The sequence below is a fragment of the Brassica napus genome, chromosome C6, assembly GCF_020379485.1.
Source record: "Brassica napus cultivar Da-Ae chromosome C6, Da-Ae, whole genome shotgun sequence".
Taxonomy (NCBI): domain Eukaryota; kingdom Viridiplantae; phylum Streptophyta; class Magnoliopsida; order Brassicales; family Brassicaceae; genus Brassica; species Brassica napus.
Window position 1 is genome coordinate 25,586,911 of NC_063449.1, and position 19,421 is coordinate 25,606,331.

The window sequence follows — 19,421 nt, forward strand, 5'->3', positions numbered from 1 at the left end:
TGTTGTATTTATAAATTCAAAACTTATTTATATATAAAATATTTTCGTATTGATTATGTTTTTAAATTTAATTTTATTAATAAATTAAATAATTTTAATTATTTTTTAATTATATTTTTAAATTCTGTAAAATAATTAAACAAAGTGAATTCGTAGCTAATTTACGACTTATTTGCGTGGAACTGTACGAGGAAATGACGAGGAAGATTGAACGAGTACTTTACGAGGTATTATTTTTGAGGTATTTACGTTTACTTTACGAGGATATACTTTCGAGATAAATACGTGTAGTTTACGAGGAATTACTTTCGAGGTATTTACGAGAAAATATAGCAACATTCTTACGTGGAATATTTATGTTGTCTTTACGACGAAATATGGTATTTCGTCTTTACGACAAAACGTTTTCCTCGCTAAGTTACGACGAATTGGCGAGAAAATATGCGTTACGACGAACGAGTAACGACAAAACGTGTTTACTCGTTAATTCCTCGTAAACCCTCTTTTGCGACGAAATCACGAGGAATACCGCCGTCGTTAAACTTATATTTTCTTGTAGTGACTTTATTCAGTGCTTTAAATACTTTTGATATAAATCTATAACAATAAACTTTATAGCTACTGTCACAAAATCTACGGCTTAAACTCTAAAGTTAAAACCTAAAGCTACAACATCTGACAATCGAGCTCATGATCCTTATTTGCGGTAACAAGTGTTAAAAACAAAATGTCTACAGCGGAATCATCTTCCTTGTAAATAATTTGTTGAATTGTTTCAAAACATATCACAAAACATGATAGTAATACAAATCATAACAAATATAAATATTATAATTAAGAAAGTTTAAATTTCCAGTAAATGATTATCATCATAGTTAGAAATTTGTTAGTGTAAACAAGAGGAATGCATAATTATAGAAAGACAAAAGAAGAGAAACTAGAAATGAATCCGTAAATCTTTAAATTTGAATTAGAATATAAGGGCATCATTAACTCCGGTCTCTTAGCTGAGGTTCTTAACTCTTGATTTAACATTTTTTTGTTTTTTTTCTTACACTTTTCGATATTATAAGAGACATATAATATAAATTGAATATTATTTTATTTAATATAATTAACAACAAAACATATTTCTATGAACAAGCTTTAATAGCACATAATCGATAATAAATATAGCATTGATACAGCACATATGATAACGGTCAAAACAAAAGCTATCATAAAGTTCGACTAACCATAGCAAGCTAAAAAAAATGTTATTTAGTGAAACGGCTCTTATATCTCTTATTTAAGAGACGATTCTTAACTTTTCTTAGTTAAAATCTAAGAAAAACTAAGAACTGTATCTTAACCTATCTAAGAAACTGGACGATGGTCTAATTATTTATTAGTGCCAGTCAAAAGATATTCTCTTGAGTCAAACAATACATGTTGAAATTTTAAGAATAAGCCTTCTTCTTTGCAACAAGAAGTCTTTCTTTGCAACAAGAAGTCTTTTTCATCTGAAAGATAAATAACAATCTTTTCATATTAAGCGAACTAAATTACAAGCCGGACAAACCAGAAAATTACAAGCCTGAATAATTAGCAGGAGTCTAAAGCCCTAATGTTTAAAGGGAAGCCACAGCCGGAAACAAGAGAATACAACGGAACATCAAACCAAAGACTATAAACAAAAAATGCAGACTATCACTAATTAAATTGATCAAAACAGACTCTTGCAGAAGAAAGGCTGAAGCAGAGTCGCAGGCAGCTGGATGGATAAATATCGGGGCACAAGCGAAGAGAAAAGAACCAGGCGCACAACAAGGACAAGCAGAGAAACCAAAGCGAGAATCACCCACCTAAACACCTAATTTTCACCTTAAAGGTCTAAATTAATAATTTTACATCCCCACAAGCTGGACAAGAGGTTAGTCTTACAAGTACTAATTAAAGAAGACTACCCTGCCTCATCTGGACACTAAAGCGGGTACTGGACCTTCGGGCTCAGGGAAAAACCTCCCGGGTGAAGCTGGCCTGCTGCCTGACCGGGCCCAGGGATTGACCCGCGAAGCGGGGAACCCTGGATTACAAAAAAAAAAAAAAAAAAAAAAAAAAAAAAAAAAAAAAATCAGATGTTTCGAGATAAGAGGTTTCCAAAATTTTGAAATTGTAACTGAGTCAATCAAGACCAAAATACATTAATTGGTTTCCAAATTGTAGTAAATTATAACAGAAATAAATTTATAACTGTCGTCAAAATAAATAAATTTGTAACTCCAAAGTAAAGCAATATATTAACATTTACACGGCGATGTACAATTACATAAATACTACCACATACCAAATAAATGTTTAGTCATCCCATCCCTTCGAATATATTTACATTTCTGTTAACTCTATAAATAGGGAACAAAGTTTAATCGAACAACCCACTCCATATAATTTTCATTAGCAATGGCTCTCTTTGATAAGTCGCATAGCATTTTCATGGTTATGATCTCATTTTATAGTCTTTATACTATTTTTTCATCAGTGTTAGATGTCTCAAATGCTGTGCAGGAAACATCAACATCAGGATCTGCAGGCGTTGACGGCTTCTGGCCTCTAGCACCAAAGCATGTCATAATCAACAACACTGTACAGAGCAAGCAAACTCTGAATGTACATTGCAAATCTAGTGAAGATGACTTGGGGTTGATCCATATCCCTTGGAACCAAACATGGGGTTTCAAATTTCATGTTAACGTTTTCAAAACTACGAAGTTTAGATGCCACTTTACGTGGGGTATAGGCGAATCTCACGAATTTAATATATTTACGGTAGCAAGAGACGACGACAATTTTGGAGATTATGAAGTCTGTAAAGTATGTATTTGGGAGGTGGGAAGAGACAATAAAGGGAAAGCTATGTGTCGAGTAAATCGAGATGAATTGAATCATCCTGTTTGTTTCCCTTGGGACGATAAAGCTATTTTGTGAGAAGAAGAAGATTATTGTTGTTACTCTATATCTAATATAAAAAATGTTATAATCGTAATAGATTATTTTAAAATAATACCATTCATATTGTCCGAATGCTTAAAAATCCTTTCTTTGAAAACACAAAGAAAGTAGTGTTCATATATTGAATATACTAGCTAGAAATAATAATTTTAAATATAACTAGAGATTTTTTCCGCGCTTCGCGCGGATTATGTCTTATAAATTTATTTTATTTATAATATTATTTGTTAATTTTTTTCTTTTATATTAACTTCTTGTTTTTCCAATGTTAGTTTTTTTTTAATTTAAATTTATATGTTAATAATTTTTCATTTTTTTGTTGTAGATGGAGAATTATATTTTTTATTGATGGTTTTTTGTATGTGATAGTGACATAAACTTTTTGAAATTTTAAAATAATATTATATATAGTACGATTAACACATTAAAGAAGAGAAACATATTCAGACACATTTTACACAGGTTTTATATGCATAATTTTAAACATTATACATGTATATATTATAAGTTTGAAATATGTAAATGCTTTCTAAAGCTAAATACTTGTTCTGAGTTTACATAACTTATCGAAAGTTTTATCTCTTTTTAAATTCAAATCACAGAAAAAATATAAAAAAGTCAGTATAGATAGGTTTTTTGGGCTTTTAAATCAACACTGAAAAATTACATGAATCAGATAACAACAGTTTTGTAAACAACTAGATAAAATTTGACCGAGCCAAAGATTTTCACACAATATGTTCTTTCTTATTCAAATTGCGAAGAGCCTATAGGCACAAGAAAAAAATCATAATTTTTGTTTTCACTTATATAACATTTTTTCTCCTTTACACACGGAGTTTATTACACTGCTATAAGCAATGTAGAACTCTATTCATATAAGATTCACATCTATGCATTTTGACAAAGAAGAATTTCAGCCATCTTTAGTTTCGGAATGTACCAACTTCAGTCATATACACTATATTTTCTCTATGATTCAAAACTTATAATTTTAATATATGTGCAGATTTCCATGTGAAAAGGCACGCACGCCATCTATCATTCAACCTATTACTTTTTCCAAAGTAAACACTATAATCCTCGTTTGGTTAGCTCCACAAACTAATCTCTTTGGATCAGTTTATCAAAAAATATGGATACTAATGTCAGAAAAGAATATAAACACTATCAACAATACATATTGGCACAAGAATATTTGGTTCAAGGAACATATTCCACGTAATGCGTTTATATCATGGCTGGCTTTGCGGAGAAGACTGCCAACCAAGGATCGCTTGAGGCGTTGGGGATTAAATGTCTCAGGAACGTGCGCCCTTTGTAATCTGGAAATAAAGGCTCACCATCATCTCTTCTTTGAGTGCTCTTTCTCTCGCTTGATATGGGAGCCTTTTGCTGCTGAAGTTTGGATTTCTCCTCCGGCTGATCTACACTCTGTTGCAGCCTAGATCAATCAACCTCGCGTCAACGTAGATGCACATGCTACTCCAGTCATCAAGCTCTACATTCAGTCATGTCTCCTCACCTTCATCAGTCATCCTTGCCTCTTTCGACCGTATGATGCGTGACCGTCTCCTCTCTTACCCGGTAAGTTCTTCTTTCTCATCTTCTCTACTTCTTTTTATATTTCTTGTATAAGACTTCCTTAAGGCTTTTTTTACCTTGAGTTGTTGTTGGTTGTTTTTGTTTCCTTGCTGTAATAAGTTGTTTAAAAACAACAGTGTAACATTTTAGAAAATAATAATCTTAACATCTTACCAAAAAAAAAAACAACAAATATTGACTTATTTATGTGAATATATATTTTATTTTAAATCATTATAGTGGACGAATAAAACACCATAATTTGTACAACAAATTTTCTTAGATTCACCTCATCATACTCACCATTTTACCATTTTAATTACATAATTTTACATGAGCTTCTTCATCCTTCCCGGTTATTTTCTCTTTATTTATAACTACAATATAATGTTATAAATTATATATATTATAAATTAATAATTTATTTACCCTTAAAGTCTAACTATTAAAATATAACATAATTCAATATAGATATATGATTCTATTAATAAATTAGCAGTTACAAATTTGAAATTTCTAGAAATATCAAAAGTTGTATGTTAGTTAATTATTTTCTAAATGATATTTATTTTTAATTCTTTTTAGATGAGAATATTTTGGCTGAGGTGGATAGTCTCAAAAGCCTTGAATTTAGTCCCTTTTCTTAGATTCACCTCATCATACTCACCATTTTACCATTTTAATTACATAATTTTACATGAGCTTCTTCATCCTTCCCGATTATTTTCTCTTTATTTATAACTACAATATAATGTTATAAATTATATATATTATAAATTAATAATTTATTTATCCTTAAAGTCTAACTATTAAAATATAACATAATTCAATATAGATATATGATTCTATTAATAAATTAGCAGTTACAAATTTGAAATTTCTAGAAATATCAAAAGTTGTATGTTAGTTAATTATTTTCTAAATGATATTTATTTTTAATTATTTTTAGATGAGAATATTTTGGCTGAGGTGGATAGTCTCAAAAGCCTTGAATTTAGTCCCTTTTATATAGTAGGATACTATTTATTTTAAAATAATTTGTTAGTTTAGATTTTGGCATTATTATTTTATATTTTAACTTCATCAATTTGAAAAAATAAAACCATAAATATATTTTTCTAGCGTTGCTCTTTTAACTTGGTTTTATTATTTCAATTTAATTTATATAAATTTTAATAAGGTTAACATTTTATAAAAATAATTTTTCTATTAATTTTGTATTTAAAGTTTATTTATTTTAAATATGTCTCTTATCACCTAGTTTTAAATATGTCAATATCTAAATATATAAATTCAAATAAAATTTGGATATTTGTTGTTTTAGTTTAAATATATTAAACTGGTAAAAAATAATTTTTTAATTAATCTTGTGAAGAGAAAAATTTAAATTAAATTTTAGTCATTGAAATATCAACAATTTTTTATTTGATTATAATTACTTTAGTTTTGTATTTGTTAATACACACTTACAATTAATTTTGATGAATATATATATTTGTACAGAAGATATCATATATGTTGATGTAAAAATTATATTTTTAATTATGTTTAGTTTTTTATTAATGTAACATATACATTATATATATATATATATATATATATTGTTTCAGTTGTGATATATCAATTATTAATTTTTTTAACGCTAATTTATTATGATATTACAATTATGATTTATTAGTTATTATCATATTTAAAAAATATTGCCAAAAACATAAATTTTCTCGAATAAGCCTCATCGCATATAATGTTTATGATCACAATTCTTATTCTTACTCTTTTTGCATAATATGTTTGAATGACCAAAAGCCGTCGTTTGAAGTTTTTATATATCTACATAAGCAGACTAAATTTTTAGTACATACACCAAACAAAAAGAGATGAAGGGAATCAACCACATTATATTACAAAATGTTTTTGAACACATTAAAATTTCAAATAAGAACTACTTTGTTCATCGCTCCAAGTGAGTGCTACTATTACCAGAGTCAGTTCTAGGTTTGGCCGGGTGAAAGATTCGGTTCAACTCTAATTTCTAAAGAACTATTATACATTAGATAGTATGGTTTTTAACTTTTTATATTATTAAATTTTTTTATCATTCTAATCTAAAAAATGTTTATAGTCCCGTAAATCTAAGATCCATTCCCGACTACCCCTTGTTTAAGTTCAACGAAGGTTGACTGACTCTCAAACTATATATCCATCTCTATGTTCCCGCTCTGCTCAAGAATCAGTGTGTTAAGATCTAGCTGCATAACGAATGTGTTCCATTTGTTTTTGCCCCAATAAGTCTTGATACGACAACAACCATCAACCACACAAAAAATCATGTAAGCACTTTTTGGAGAAAAAAAACAAGCAAGAATGATGAAGCAAAGCATGTAAGGTATGTGAAATCCTATAGCGAGGCACTGAGGTAGCCTTTCAGTATGGTCGGAGACATGAGATCGAGCGTTGAGTTGATGCTGCCCAAACAAATCTCGCTGCAGATGCAACTCGCGTCTTCACGACAACCTAGGAAGTGACGATTGCTATGATCTCTTCTTGAACGGTGTATCAACCTTGTCTTTCTTGCTTCTTCCACACGTAAGGGACATGCGGTCTCAGTTTCATCGGTGTAATATGAACTATAAAATTATAATTTTAATTACCTCGCATAGTTCTGGAGAATATTTTTCAAATGCAAAAACATGCTACAAGATATTTCGTTCCAATTCCAAACATTTAATATTAGTGCCAAATAACACATTATCATGCCATATCTTTCAAGAACTTTGTAAATAAATGTTTTCTAAGACAACTCTAAACTTCCAATTGATCTATCACAGAAAAAATTAACTAAAAGGTTTTGAATTTTGAACGCTCCCGGGCACGATAACCGAGAAACCTCAGATATGTTTGGTTCCGACGCCGGTGGAGCACGAGTTCCTTGGCGTCAACCCCCATCCCCACTGCTTTTGCCTCTCTTCTATGTTCGTTTTACACTTGTGTTCTGTTTTAATGTCGCTCTTTTACATAATTTATGTTCTGGGTCACGCCGTCGTCGGATCTGATCACTGTGGCGTGCTCACCGGAACAACACGGTCAATCAGGGATTCCCAAAACCCTCGTCCAATAATCACCACCACAATAAAATCTCCCAAAAATTTCGATCTCTCACTATTCTTTGAGATTTCATGAGCCATTTATGGACCTGTTAATCCCAATAGTTTGTATCTATCAATTGGCCAACCCCTAGCTTCACAGCTTACACTTTGTGAGGGTTGTTAGTCTCTTTAACTAATAATTTGAAGATTTTTAGTTGATTTACCGGGATTTTTACCGAAGTTGATTTGCACATAATGCTTTATCTCTCTTGTGCGAAGAATGTTCTCCTTTCTCATTTATCGGTGGTGGACTCACCGGGATCATCTTTATCATCTCTATCATCCTTATCATTGGAGAAGCAAACCGTCTTAACCCTTGTTTCCTTTTTTAAGAGTGTTTCCCTTCCAAGCTCTCCCAACGTAAAGAAAGATAAGAGGCCTCTTAACGTTCAATGAAAGTGTCTATTCACCTATAACCGTTTTGTTATCTTGGGTAACAGTCTGTTCGGGCTATGAAGATGCAACTGATTTTATTTTGATGATATTCCAATGCGCGGATTTGGTGTCACAATTTAAAATCACCAACTCTTAAGCATCTAGTGGTTCCATGAACTTCTGTCGAAGACCAAATTGGATTTTCTATACTATTTACTTAATAAATATATCATAATACATTAAGATAGTGCTTCAGTTGTCCCTTTAACTACTCATTTTATACTCTCTTTGTGAATATTCACCAAATTTATCCTAATATTGGTAGTGTTTGTTTAATATATTAGCAGTGAAGTAATATAAAAAATGATTTGTGCGATCGCCGAGAACCTTGTTTTCGGTCGCACAGATTCAAAGCACCGACATGATTATAGTGGAAATCGCATATAGTGTGTGCCCACTAGCCCATGTGATTTCTCGTTTCCTCATTTGAGTTTATATTTTGGGAGTCAAACCATTTAAAAATTACAGACTAGTTACAGAAGCAAATATTATAACAATGTTTTAATAGCTGTCTCTCCTCATTAAACCCTCTTTACTTTATAAAGAGAGAGAACCCTCTCTGGAGTCTCTGCCCCTCTCTCTCTTTTTAGTCACTGTTGTTATGGTCGCGCCGCTACTCGCCGCCGTGTCCTCTGACCTTGAACCGATGGAGAAAGCCCTTTTCACCGAATCAACGCTGAGTCAACTCGGCTTCCCTAACGAGTTCCCCTACGAATTCGACTCCTACGCTTTCACCTCCCCGGGAGACTCAACAGAGACGGAAGACGAAGATGACTTCTTTGCCGGGTTGACTCGCAGACTCGCTCTCTCTACTCAGCGCCTCCCTTCTCCTCCTCCTCCCTTCGCCAAGGCTGCTGAGGTTTGTTAAAAGCTTCACTCTTTTCAAATGTTATCTCATAATGCAAACTAAACATTAACAGTTTCTTTCATTTTTCTCAATCTCTCTTCAGGTGAACTCGACTGAGTCAACTCGGAGTGGACTCGGGGGCTTCACAACCTCTGGAAACAGAAGTCCCAGTGGTCCGTTCTCGCAAGCCCCTTCACGGCCAGAGTCTCCGTGTGTTGAAGAAGACTCTTTGAAAGTAATATCTGCTGCAGCTGGAGAAGTCGCCAAGATCAAAAGGGCAAATCTTGATTCAAAACCCAGTAGCCGCACAAACCCTAATCTTAATCCATTCATCCCATTTCCTCAAAACGCTGCGTTTGGTAGCTACTACTACTGGCTACAGCAGCAGCCACCGCAAATCTCTAACTACCATCAGTCTCCGATTAGATTCGTGTCGACGTTGCAGCCCGCCTTGATCGCGTTTCCCTTTCCCGGTAGAGGCGTTTTCGCCGCCGCTAAACAACCGTCTGCTGGTACCGGCGTTTTCCTTCCCAAGAATCACAGAAACCCTTTAGATTCCCGGAAGAAAGGAGGTAACTTTCACTAATTTTCCATGGATTTTAAGTCGTGTGCTCTGCTCCTTGGAATCTAAAATAAAATACTTGGTTTCAGGAGGTGGATGTGTTGAGCTCCCGACAAAGGTTGTTCAGACACAACATCTTAAAACTCAAACATTCTCTGGTCGGTGGAACTCACGTTCGCAAGCTCGTCTTAGTACTCATTCGAACATCCCCAACCTCAGTTCCGAAACTCAGTTTCCAAAACTGCAGTAACGGTGGCTGTCTGAAGGAAGAAAGACATCTTCAACAAGAATGAATGGTTGTACTGTAGGAATCCTACAGTAGGATTCAGGACTTTGAAGAAAACGGAGACGGTCGTAGTTAGTGATGGTTACTGGTTATAGTAAAGAAGAATTGGATTGATATTTTATTGGTTATTGCTTAATTTATATTTGTTGATTAGGAGAATGTAGAAAAGGGTTTTAATAAGAACTATTTTTGGTGGCCTTTGGAGGAATTTTCAGCTGGTCTTCCTTTGGTGAAGATTATGTCTTTGTAGTTGTAGTTGCAGTGCAACACCATAAAGGATGTGTTGAGAGTACACATTAGGGTGCTTTCTACTCTTTTTGGAATCTGAGGGTTGCAATGAACTATTTGTAATTTTTATTTTGTTGGTTTGTTTGAATAAATGAAGCAAAGTTTGTAGTGAAATCATATTGGTAATGGAAAAATATTGTATCTGGAAGTAAATTTTCCTACATTTACTAAACGTCGATGAAAGTTTATGCCCTTTTTTTTTTATGTTTTGAAATCTTCAAGTCAGATAGATTTGGGATAACGTCTGATAGATTTCTCAAGACCGGTAAGAAATCAAGAAAAATGGAATAAAATGATGATTCATCTCAAAAGAGTGCGTTTGAGAAGGGTTTGTTGTACATTTGTTTTCAAAGAAATAGTGCAATTTAATTTTGGAAACAAATAAAATTGAAATTGAGATTCTATAGTTACCAAAGTGTTGGTGGTCTGATGGTAGTACAATGGGGTTGGTTTCCTTACTAAATGATTATTTTCAAATCAATTTCTAAATGCTAACTTTGGCCTTATAAAACATTATGGATGTAAATGTAAGATCCGGAATTTATATGATAATCAGTTTTTTGATAAATTAACCGTTTGTATAGTTAGTTAGTTTTATGTTTTTGGGGATTCGGCTTGTTTTCAGCCGACTTATGTCTCCAAAGGAATGTGTGTCTTATTCCCTTTGGCTTTCTAGTTTTCCAGGAGTTTGGTATAACTCGCTAGCTTTGGATTCCATATCTTGCTGACTTAGGTTATAAATCAATGGATCTTACAGTGAAAAAAATATTCTCTTATACACAAACCAGGAACCACAGATATATTATCATCTATTTTATTTTTTTGGTCGGGGTCCACTGCCCCATGTAACCCCACTATCAAAAGTTCGAGTGGGGTTTGAGACTTTGAGTAGCCTACGAAGGTAGCACACCAACTTGCCCAAGTGGTTCTCGGCGGCGTACTAGAAGTTTAAAACCACACAAACAACTCAAAATAATCCAAACTCTCCAATAACCAAAAAAATAATCATGGAAGAGAGAAAAGAAAAGAGAATAATCATGTTCCCTTTACCATTTCCAGGACACTTCAACCCGTTGGTCCAACTGGCCAGAATATTCCACCATCGCGGCTTCTCCATCACGATCATCCACACGTCTTTCAACTTCCCTGATCCTACTCACTACCCAAACTTCACTTTTCGAACCATACATCACCACAACGAAGGAGAAGAAGAAGAAGAAGACCCTCTATTCAAACCGGATGGTTCAGGTATGGACCTCGTCACATTCATTCGTCAGCTGAGAGAAGGTTACGCGGACCCGTTTCGTACGTCTCTGAAGGCGGAAGTAGGTGGAGGAGAGAGGGCGTGTTGTCTGGTGTCCGACGTTGTTTGGGGTAGGACCACGGAGGTTGCAGCGGAAGAGGTTGGGATTAGAAGGATGGTGTTAACCACAAGTGGTGTGGCGTCTTTTTGTGCTTTTGCCGCTTACCCTCTCCTTAGAGATAAGCATTACCTCCCTATACAAGGTAATACAAAATTCACACTTCTTTAACTTTGATATTTTTATCTTAAAAAAATTACTTTGGCATATGCTTGATCAGATATCATTATTTATGATATTAAATTATACATTTACAATATGGGTAAGTAATGGAGTCACAAAGAAAATGCTGTTTAGTGAAAGCTTTCTGTATTTAACTTCTTAAAGTAAGATTATATAAAGAGGCTTTAATATGAATTCCTTTAATATATGGGTCTTATTTGATTGTATGATAAACTGGAAATATAGTATCATACATAATCCATTGAAAGTTATGGTTATAGCTGCAAATCCTTCAAACAAAACTTTTTCTATTTGAATTTGTGTTTTTAACAAAAAAACAAAAAAAATCATAAAATGAAATATATTGTTAAATTATATGAATTTTCAACATAAAAATAATTAGTAATAATTGAATTGTTTTATCTCTTATATATTATTTAAAATTATATCCAACAATATATGTGGGACATTGTTTCTAATATATATCTTTCTATTATTTTTTTCATAAGACAAAGTAATTAAGATGGTCTATTCATTTTCTATAGAGTGCCTACTATAAAACATGTAAACGCAAAGAATGATGGAAACATAAATAATCCAAAGCTAAATAGTTATATATATGTTTTGCTCAAGATTCTAGATTGGATGAGCTAGTGACGGAACTTCCACCTTTGAGAGTGAAGGATCTTCCAGTCATGGAAACGAATGAGCCGGAGGAACTATACCGGGTAGTTAACAACATGGTGGAAGGAGCCAAGTCTTCTTCAGGAATCATATGGAACACATTCGAAGATCTTGAAAGAATCGTACTCATGAATTTTAGTACCGAGTTTCAAGTTTCCGTCTTTCCGGTCGGACCGTTTTACAAACATAGCGAAAATATTTTACCGACGACAAAGAACAAAGAAGACCATGTAACAACTGATTGGCTCAACAAGCAAGACCCGCGGACTGTGGTCTATGTGAGTTTTGGAAGCCTTGCAGATATAGAGGAGAAGGAGTTTCTCGAGATTGCTTGGGGTTTAAGAAATACTAAACAGCCGTTCTTGTGGGTGGTTAGGCCGGGGATGGTCCAAGGGACTGAATGGCTCGAGTCATTGCCTTGTGGGTTTTTGGAAAACATTGGTCAGAAGGGGAAAATTGTGAAATGGGTGAATCAGTTAGAAGTATTAGCGCATCCTGCAGTAGGAGCGTTTTGGACACATTGTGGATGGAACTCAACGCTAGAGAGCATATGTGAAGGTGTTCCAATGATATGTACGCCATGTTTTACAGACCAACGTGTGAACGCGAGGTACATTGTTGATGTGTGGCAGGTTGGGATGATGCTAGAGAGAAGTAAGTTGGATAGGAAGGACATTGAGAAGTTATTAAGAAAGGAAATGGGAGAGGAAATGAGAGAGAGTTGCTTGAAGTGGAAAGATAGAGCTAATGTTTGCTTAAGTAAAGATGGGTCTTCTTCCAAGTACTTAGAAAAACTTGTGAGTCATGTCATGTCTTTTGACTCATATGCTTTTGCAAGTTAAAAGCTTTTACAAACGAGCAATGTTTTATAAAATTTATACAAACAAACTTTTGCATGTTTTATTTACTCTTAAAATTGTAATATTGGTTGTTTTGTTATATATATCAACAAACAAAATAAAAATTAGACTGAGTTGTTGGGTTTTAATTTTTTTTAAATAATATAATCAGCAATGTCCATTTGAAAAATAATTAAACTGAGCTAAAATTAACTTTATAGTTTCTACAAATTAGCAAACATAACCGAAACCTACAAAAGGTATATTTGACAAAAGATTATGGTGTGAGAGGATTAGTGAGAAGAAAATTGGAGATTTAACTCCATCGTATCTGGAAGCTTTATATATAATATATGGCGATTGTGGAGCTATCTATTTGCCAGTGGTAATTTGAAAATTTGGAGATTTTTTTTTTAAAAAAATTTGGTTTCTCAATATATTTCTTATAGATTGGATAATTATAGAAAATATGATGATTTATAGTTATACGAAAGCCAATTCGGCGCCGAACAAACACGTGAGAGAAAGACAAAACCCACGTTCGGAAGAAGGCAAACCTTCTTATGTGCGATAACGTTTTATGGGAATACGTCAGTTCGGCTCCATTAACCATCCGCAATCAACTACAGAATGGTCGGAACCTTTGATTTTTATTTTGCCTTTTCTTCTTTCTTTTATCTCTATATATTTTATTTTTAATGTATATTTTCATTCTGAAAAGTTCAATATCTAGTCAAATTACAAACCATAAGGAAACATTTCCATATTTCTAAAACATTTATCATTGAAAAACTAATTGAATAAGAAATTAAAATATTTGCAAAGCATAACCAAAACTGAACCCCATATAACATTAGGAGTAAACGAGAAATCATAGCAATGAAGTTAAGAGGAAAAGGTTCTCAGAGTTCGAACTAATAACATCAATTTTGTAAATGTTAGTTCAATTTCTTTTTTGTAAATGTTATTAATAGCTTAAGCAAAGTAGCCTAATTTTTATTTGGTGCTTTACTATCTGTGGAAAAGTGTGATTTGCTAGTATATTTCGAGAACTGTAGCTCGTTCTAACACATAAACATTACACACCCTCAACATATATACTCTAGCTTTTAAAAAAGAAGTATTCCCTCTGTTTCATAATAAAAGATATTTTAAAAGATTTTTATTGTTATATAATAAATGATGTTTAGATATTTTTATGTCAACTTTAATTTTATTAAAAAAATTTAACCTATGATTATACATCTTCATTTATACATCTTCAAAACAGAAGTGATGTTTCTGCAAAAAGATATCCAACAGCGTGCATGTTATTATTATTCACTAATTAATCATGCAAAACGTTGAATAATATTGAATAACTAGATCATGATTTGCGCGACCGCGCAGGTTTTATTTTTGTTTTAACACATTTCAAGTTTGTCCAATTCCATTTTATGTTTAAAGAACAATATAAAAACTGTATTTGTATTAGTAGTTTTTCATCGGTGTATTAGAGATATAACCGTGCAGTAAAAGCACTAATATAATATTGACTAATACGATGTGGATTGAAATAACAGTGTATTATAGATGTGTTGTACACTAATCTAATAGTAACCAATACGATTTGGATTAACAGATCAGTGTATTATAAATATAGATGTAATGTGAAAATACTAATATAATATTAACCAATACAATATAGACTAACATCCCTGAAGTCGTCATTATAATTCTAATAAAATAATTGTAATAATAAGATAGATAAACAAACAAACGCGTCAAAAAATAAATTAAAAATACTTAATAGATTAACCCCATGGGGATATATAAATGTTTGTATAATTTTTTAGATATAACAATTTTTATTTGGTCAAAATTTAAATGAAACTGTACTAATCGAAAAAAAATTATAGTTTCAATTTGTTTTATTAATAGATAGTATTTTCAATGTGTACACAAGAAGTTCAATAAATAAAGAATAACGATGTTTGGTTAAAAAGTTAAGTGCAATAAAAAAATATTTTTATTTTATATTTATCGGCAATCTAACTATTATGATCCACAAAGCAAAATTTTATTGTAAATGCACATGTCCATATCAAATTAATAAGCCCATTAGTAACAACAGTAGTTGTACAGGAAAAAGAAAAAAAAATAAAAACGGTTACCCATTATTTCTTTTTCTTTGTTTTATTTTCTTCTAAAGACATAAACATGTCTTTTTTTTTCTAAATGTGTTTGTTCCTCTTGGAAGTCATCAACTCATGTTGAAAAAGTATCTATAACCCGATCAAAATTTAGGAATTCAGAGAAACCCAAGATTTCTTTCTTCATTCTTGTAAAACAGAGCAAACCCATTAATATATATACTCGTAAAAGGTTAGAATATATATTCTTATTCTTTGTTTTCAATATTCAATCGATACTGATTATTTTGTTCTTGTTCAGATTTATTTGTTTCTTGATAGATTTATCGATTCCTATATAAGATCGGCTATCAATATGCTCGATTGAGACATGCCAGCTTCTTACATTCTCTGTATGTTTTCTTGGTCGATGTCTTTCTTTCGACATTGTGCTTTTTGGGAGTTTTTGTGAATGTCGAATGATGAATGATATCGACAAGTATTTATGGACACATTATAGTGGGAGGAAATGGTATTCCCTAACCTATTAAGTTAGGTATAATAATTACAAAATTTCCGGATTTTATTGACACCGAGATTTTAGGTCTAGTAGAATAAATTTGGAGAATGAGGTTTTCCATAGTCATGATTTTTCAAATCTGGCAATTTGATTGGAAATATTTGATTGTAACTGAGGTTTTAGCCATAGACTCAACATGAAGAAGAGGTTTTTCCATAATCGATTTTTTTAAAAGTAAAAATTGATGTTTGTGTTATTGAAATTGATGTTTTTGTTATTGAAATAAGAATATACATTAGTATATTCTCGTTAACTTGGAGAAGAGGTTTTTCCATAATCGGTTTGGTTAATTTAATCAATTGGTTTAGGAGATAACCAGACCAAGATGTTCGGAATTGTATAATGACTGGCTAAGGACTCATTAACGACTTGCGGTCGACTCGACTTGTTAATGACTCGCGGTCGACTCAACTCGCTGACTCGACTCGCTGACCCGACTCGCTAATGACTGACTCGTGATGCAGTGACTTGTTTTCACAGAATTATTGTAACATGTGTAATATTAATTTTTATTCTTATCTATCTTATAGCAGGTACGTAAGCATGCCGATCAAAATATTTGATTGGAGACATTTGTTGTATTCATTTGACTATAATAAAAAGAGGGTTTGTCATATTTGTACCATGATATAAAATAAATATGATAATGTGAGTATACTATAACGATATAATAGATGTTTTGTTTAATAGATGTATAATAATAGAAGTATAATGTAAAACATATAATAAGATAGATCTTACAGTGGAGTTAAATGAAAGATGGTTGATATTGAACTGTTTAAGAAAATATAAGGTTATGACATGAATAATAATGTGATGTCCAATTTAAAAATCCACCTGGAAGAAGTTGTAATGTTTCTGTTTTAATAAGATAGATAATAAATAAGATACGTGCTCCTGTAGATAGTATAAGATACGTGCTCCTGTAGAAAAACGTTGAATAATATTGTCAGGATCATATATAGATTGAACTCGATGAATGTATGAAGAATGCAAGTACTACACAGTCGCATTTATATATTTGTTATTTAGTTATTAAAGTTGTTTTGATTTGTTAATGTAGCCGTAACGGCAAGCAAATCAAAATTAAAGGGAATTGTTGATAGTCGGTCTGATACTACACCGTCAGCCACGTTCGGCCTCTTGATCATCACATCTCCAAACTCATCAAACACCAATCAATTGTAAGTAAATAAATATACTCATTTAAACTTTTGTTTGAGAAAAAAAAATTATTTAGAACTTTATTGTTGCTTTTGTGTTTCTGAATATTAAGCAAACTAGAGATTTTACCGCGCTACGCGCGGTTTATTTGTCTATAAACATTAAACATTAGATTAAAAAAAATAAGTTTTTTTTTTAATATTATATCATTTATATGTTTAGATACATATTTTTGTTTGAAATATCATTAATTTATGTTAACATATTAAATGTCTCTATTAATCTTTTCGTAACCACGTTTAAATCTTTCTTACAATTTAAAATACTCTACATTTAATAAAATAAAAAAAATTCTATCATCTTATGTACATTATATATTTTCTTATATATCTTCTGATTGATTTTGAATTATTTTTTGAAGTATAGGTAAATAACATTTATTTCATATAAATATATAATTTTATAAATGTGTAATAATTTTGAATTAAATCTGTAAATTCTGATAACCAATAAAATGATTCAGCAGTTCTTTAAGTTTTGAAGCCATAATTTATTTTCAATATTAAACTTTTTGGTATTTATTATTTTGTAAATAATTATTTGTTATAAAAATGTGAAATATGTAGTAGATTTCAATATGAACAATTCTGTATTTAATTACTACATAAAAAGATATTGAGAACCATTAACATATTCACAAATGGTCACTTATTTAACTAATCTTAAAAATTATTTCTTAACGTTAAAAATTCTTAGGTGTTGAGTTTCATGATAGAATTTTGTTAACATATTCTCTCTCTGTTAGAAAAAATCAGAGACGTGTATGATCGAAAGCATAATATTGAAATATGGACACATACCTCTTCATCAATCATCAGCATCTCAAGGCCGAGAAGGATGCCTCATTTGAAATTATTGCCAGCTTTCCAGAAATAGATTAGCTTAAAAAGCAATTGGGAATCTCCAGGTCCTGATGAAACCTTACTGAAGAAAAGTGGAGAATGAACTTGGGTGGTGGTGACTGCCGTTTGATTTGCCATAAATCTAGGAATAGATTTGAGGATCTGAGCAATAGATGTTTGGCTTGAGGATGCATCGTTATGATTGAGTAAGAGGAGGGATGTGGAGAATTAATTAGACGCCGATTTGTCTAGAGGAGTAATTAAGTAGCTTTAATTCGTCATTATAGCCGTCGCAGGCGTTATACGGAGGATATAAGAAGACAGTGAGTTCTGGAAGGTCTTTTGTAGACGTCATAACAAAATTAGGTTGGAGTAAGAAGATGGCAAAACAAATGGGTCATTAAAGCTAGATGGCCTATTACGAAGCACATATTCGTGGCCCAACAACTTAACATCCATGATGACATGTACAAACGATTGGTTGCGAAATTTTTCGCTGACGTGGACAGCTTAAGAGAGCTTCATATTCTTCTTTTAATAGTGTAAGATTATTTTATATATGTTAAAAGCAAATAACAATATATTGCAAGTAAATAAATACTCATTTAAACCATTTTGAGAAGACAAATTATTTAAACCTCCATTTTTAGTTTCCTTTTTGTTTTTGAATATAGTAATATGTAAATTTATAAATTAGTATTAACTTGACTAAAAAGTTTTCTTTCTCTCTGTTTTTGGGTTATAATATGAAGCAGCCATGGCGAAGTACCTAGTGTTGAAACTTGTTTTTGACAAAATGATGTGGACCATTTTTCCGATGGATTTTTCGACGAAGACGTCTGTCGGAAGGACCTGAACTTGGACACGATGTAATCGTTACCGTGAACAAAATGAATTATTGTATTTGTCAAAATCATAGTTGTTTTGAATGAGAAATTGAGGTCTAAAGTGAGTAACATGAAAAGCTTATAAGCTTTATATTTGGTTAAATATAAATTTTAACAAATATTTCACTTTGAATATTAGGGTTTGAATTGAAATTTAATAAATTTAATAAATTTTAACAAATATTTCACGGTCCATTTGTTTCCGTGAATGGCGTGAGCAGAAATGATCATACTATCTAGAGGTCTCAAATGGGAGTCCAATTGAGTTTGGGTGGGCTATGGACGCAACCAAATAGTAAATGGTCCAATTGGACGAAATTGGTCCATGGTCTAATTGGACAAAGACCAAATGGACAATGGGTGTCCATGGGTCTTCTAAAAACATATTTTCATGATTTGGAAAAAAATATAGTTTTACAATTTATCAAAAAAATCAAAATTTTACAATTTTGATATAAAAACGTAATTTTATAGTTATGGCGGAAATATATTATTTTACGTTTTTTGCGGAAAACTATAATTTTACGGTTTTAGCGGGAAATGTAACTTTACGTTTTTGGCGGGAATACACAATTTTACGATTTTGGTGGGAAAA

The 19,421-nt window shown here is 32.0% G+C and overlaps 3 protein-coding genes across 3 annotated transcripts; all 3 read left to right on the plus strand.

Annotated features, from left to right (window-relative positions):
- The first annotated feature begins 1,461 nt into the window (after positions 1-1,461).
- Positions 1,462-3,084, plus strand: LOC125588889 (S-protein homolog 5-like). The gene has a single exon (XM_048760819.1). It carries the CDS (start codon positions 2,440-2,442, stop codon positions 2,962-2,964), a length of 525 nt encoding a protein of 174 aa, XP_048616776.1. The 5' UTR covers positions 1,462-2,439; the 3' UTR covers positions 2,965-3,084.
- Positions 3,085-8,644: 5,560 nt separating this feature from the next.
- LOC106388942 lies at positions 8,645-10,250 on the plus strand. The gene is made up of 3 exons (XM_013829113.3): positions 8,645-9,012; positions 9,104-9,572; positions 9,652-10,250. Exons 1-3 carry the CDS (start codon positions 8,755-8,757, stop codon positions 9,810-9,812), a joined length of 888 nt encoding a protein of 295 aa, XP_013684567.2. The 5' UTR covers positions 8,645-8,754; the 3' UTR covers positions 9,813-10,250.
- A 610-nt stretch (positions 10,251-10,860) lies between these two features.
- On the plus strand, positions 10,861-13,316 carry LOC106388940 (UDP-glycosyltransferase 76F1-like). Its single transcript, XM_048760820.1, has 2 exons — positions 10,861-11,642; positions 12,293-13,316. The coding sequence occupies exons 1-2, from the start codon at positions 11,144-11,146 to the stop codon at positions 13,183-13,185; spliced, it is 1,392 nt and encodes a 463-aa protein (XP_048616777.1). The 5' UTR covers positions 10,861-11,143; the 3' UTR covers positions 13,186-13,316.
- Positions 13,317-19,421: the final 6,105 nt, after the last annotated feature.

Excerpts from the sequence above, each read along its gene's own strand:
- LOC106388942 (XM_013829113.3), top strand. The coding sequence starts at position 8,755 with ATGGTCGCGCCGCTACTCGCCGCCGTGTCCTCTGACCTTGAACCGATG. Across the intron at positions 9,013-9,103 it reads CCTTCGCCAAGGCTGCTGAG|GTGAACTCGACTGAGTCAAC; the intron begins GTTTGTTAAAAG and ends ATCTCTCTTCAG. Across the intron at positions 9,573-9,651 it reads AGATTCCCGGAAGAAAGGAG|GAGGTGGATGTGTTGAGCTC; the intron begins GTAACTTTCACT and ends ACTTGGTTTCAG.
- LOC106388940 (XM_048760820.1), top strand. The coding sequence starts at position 11,144 with ATGGAAGAGAGAAAAGAAAAGAGAATAATCATGTTCCCTTTACCATTT. Across the intron at positions 11,643-12,292 it reads GCATTACCTCCCTATACAAG|ATTCTAGATTGGATGAGCTA; the intron begins GTAATACAAAAT and ends GTTTTGCTCAAG.
- LOC125588889 (XM_048760819.1), top strand. The coding sequence starts at position 2,440 with ATGGCTCTCTTTGATAAGTCGCATAGCATTTTCATGGTTATGATCTCA.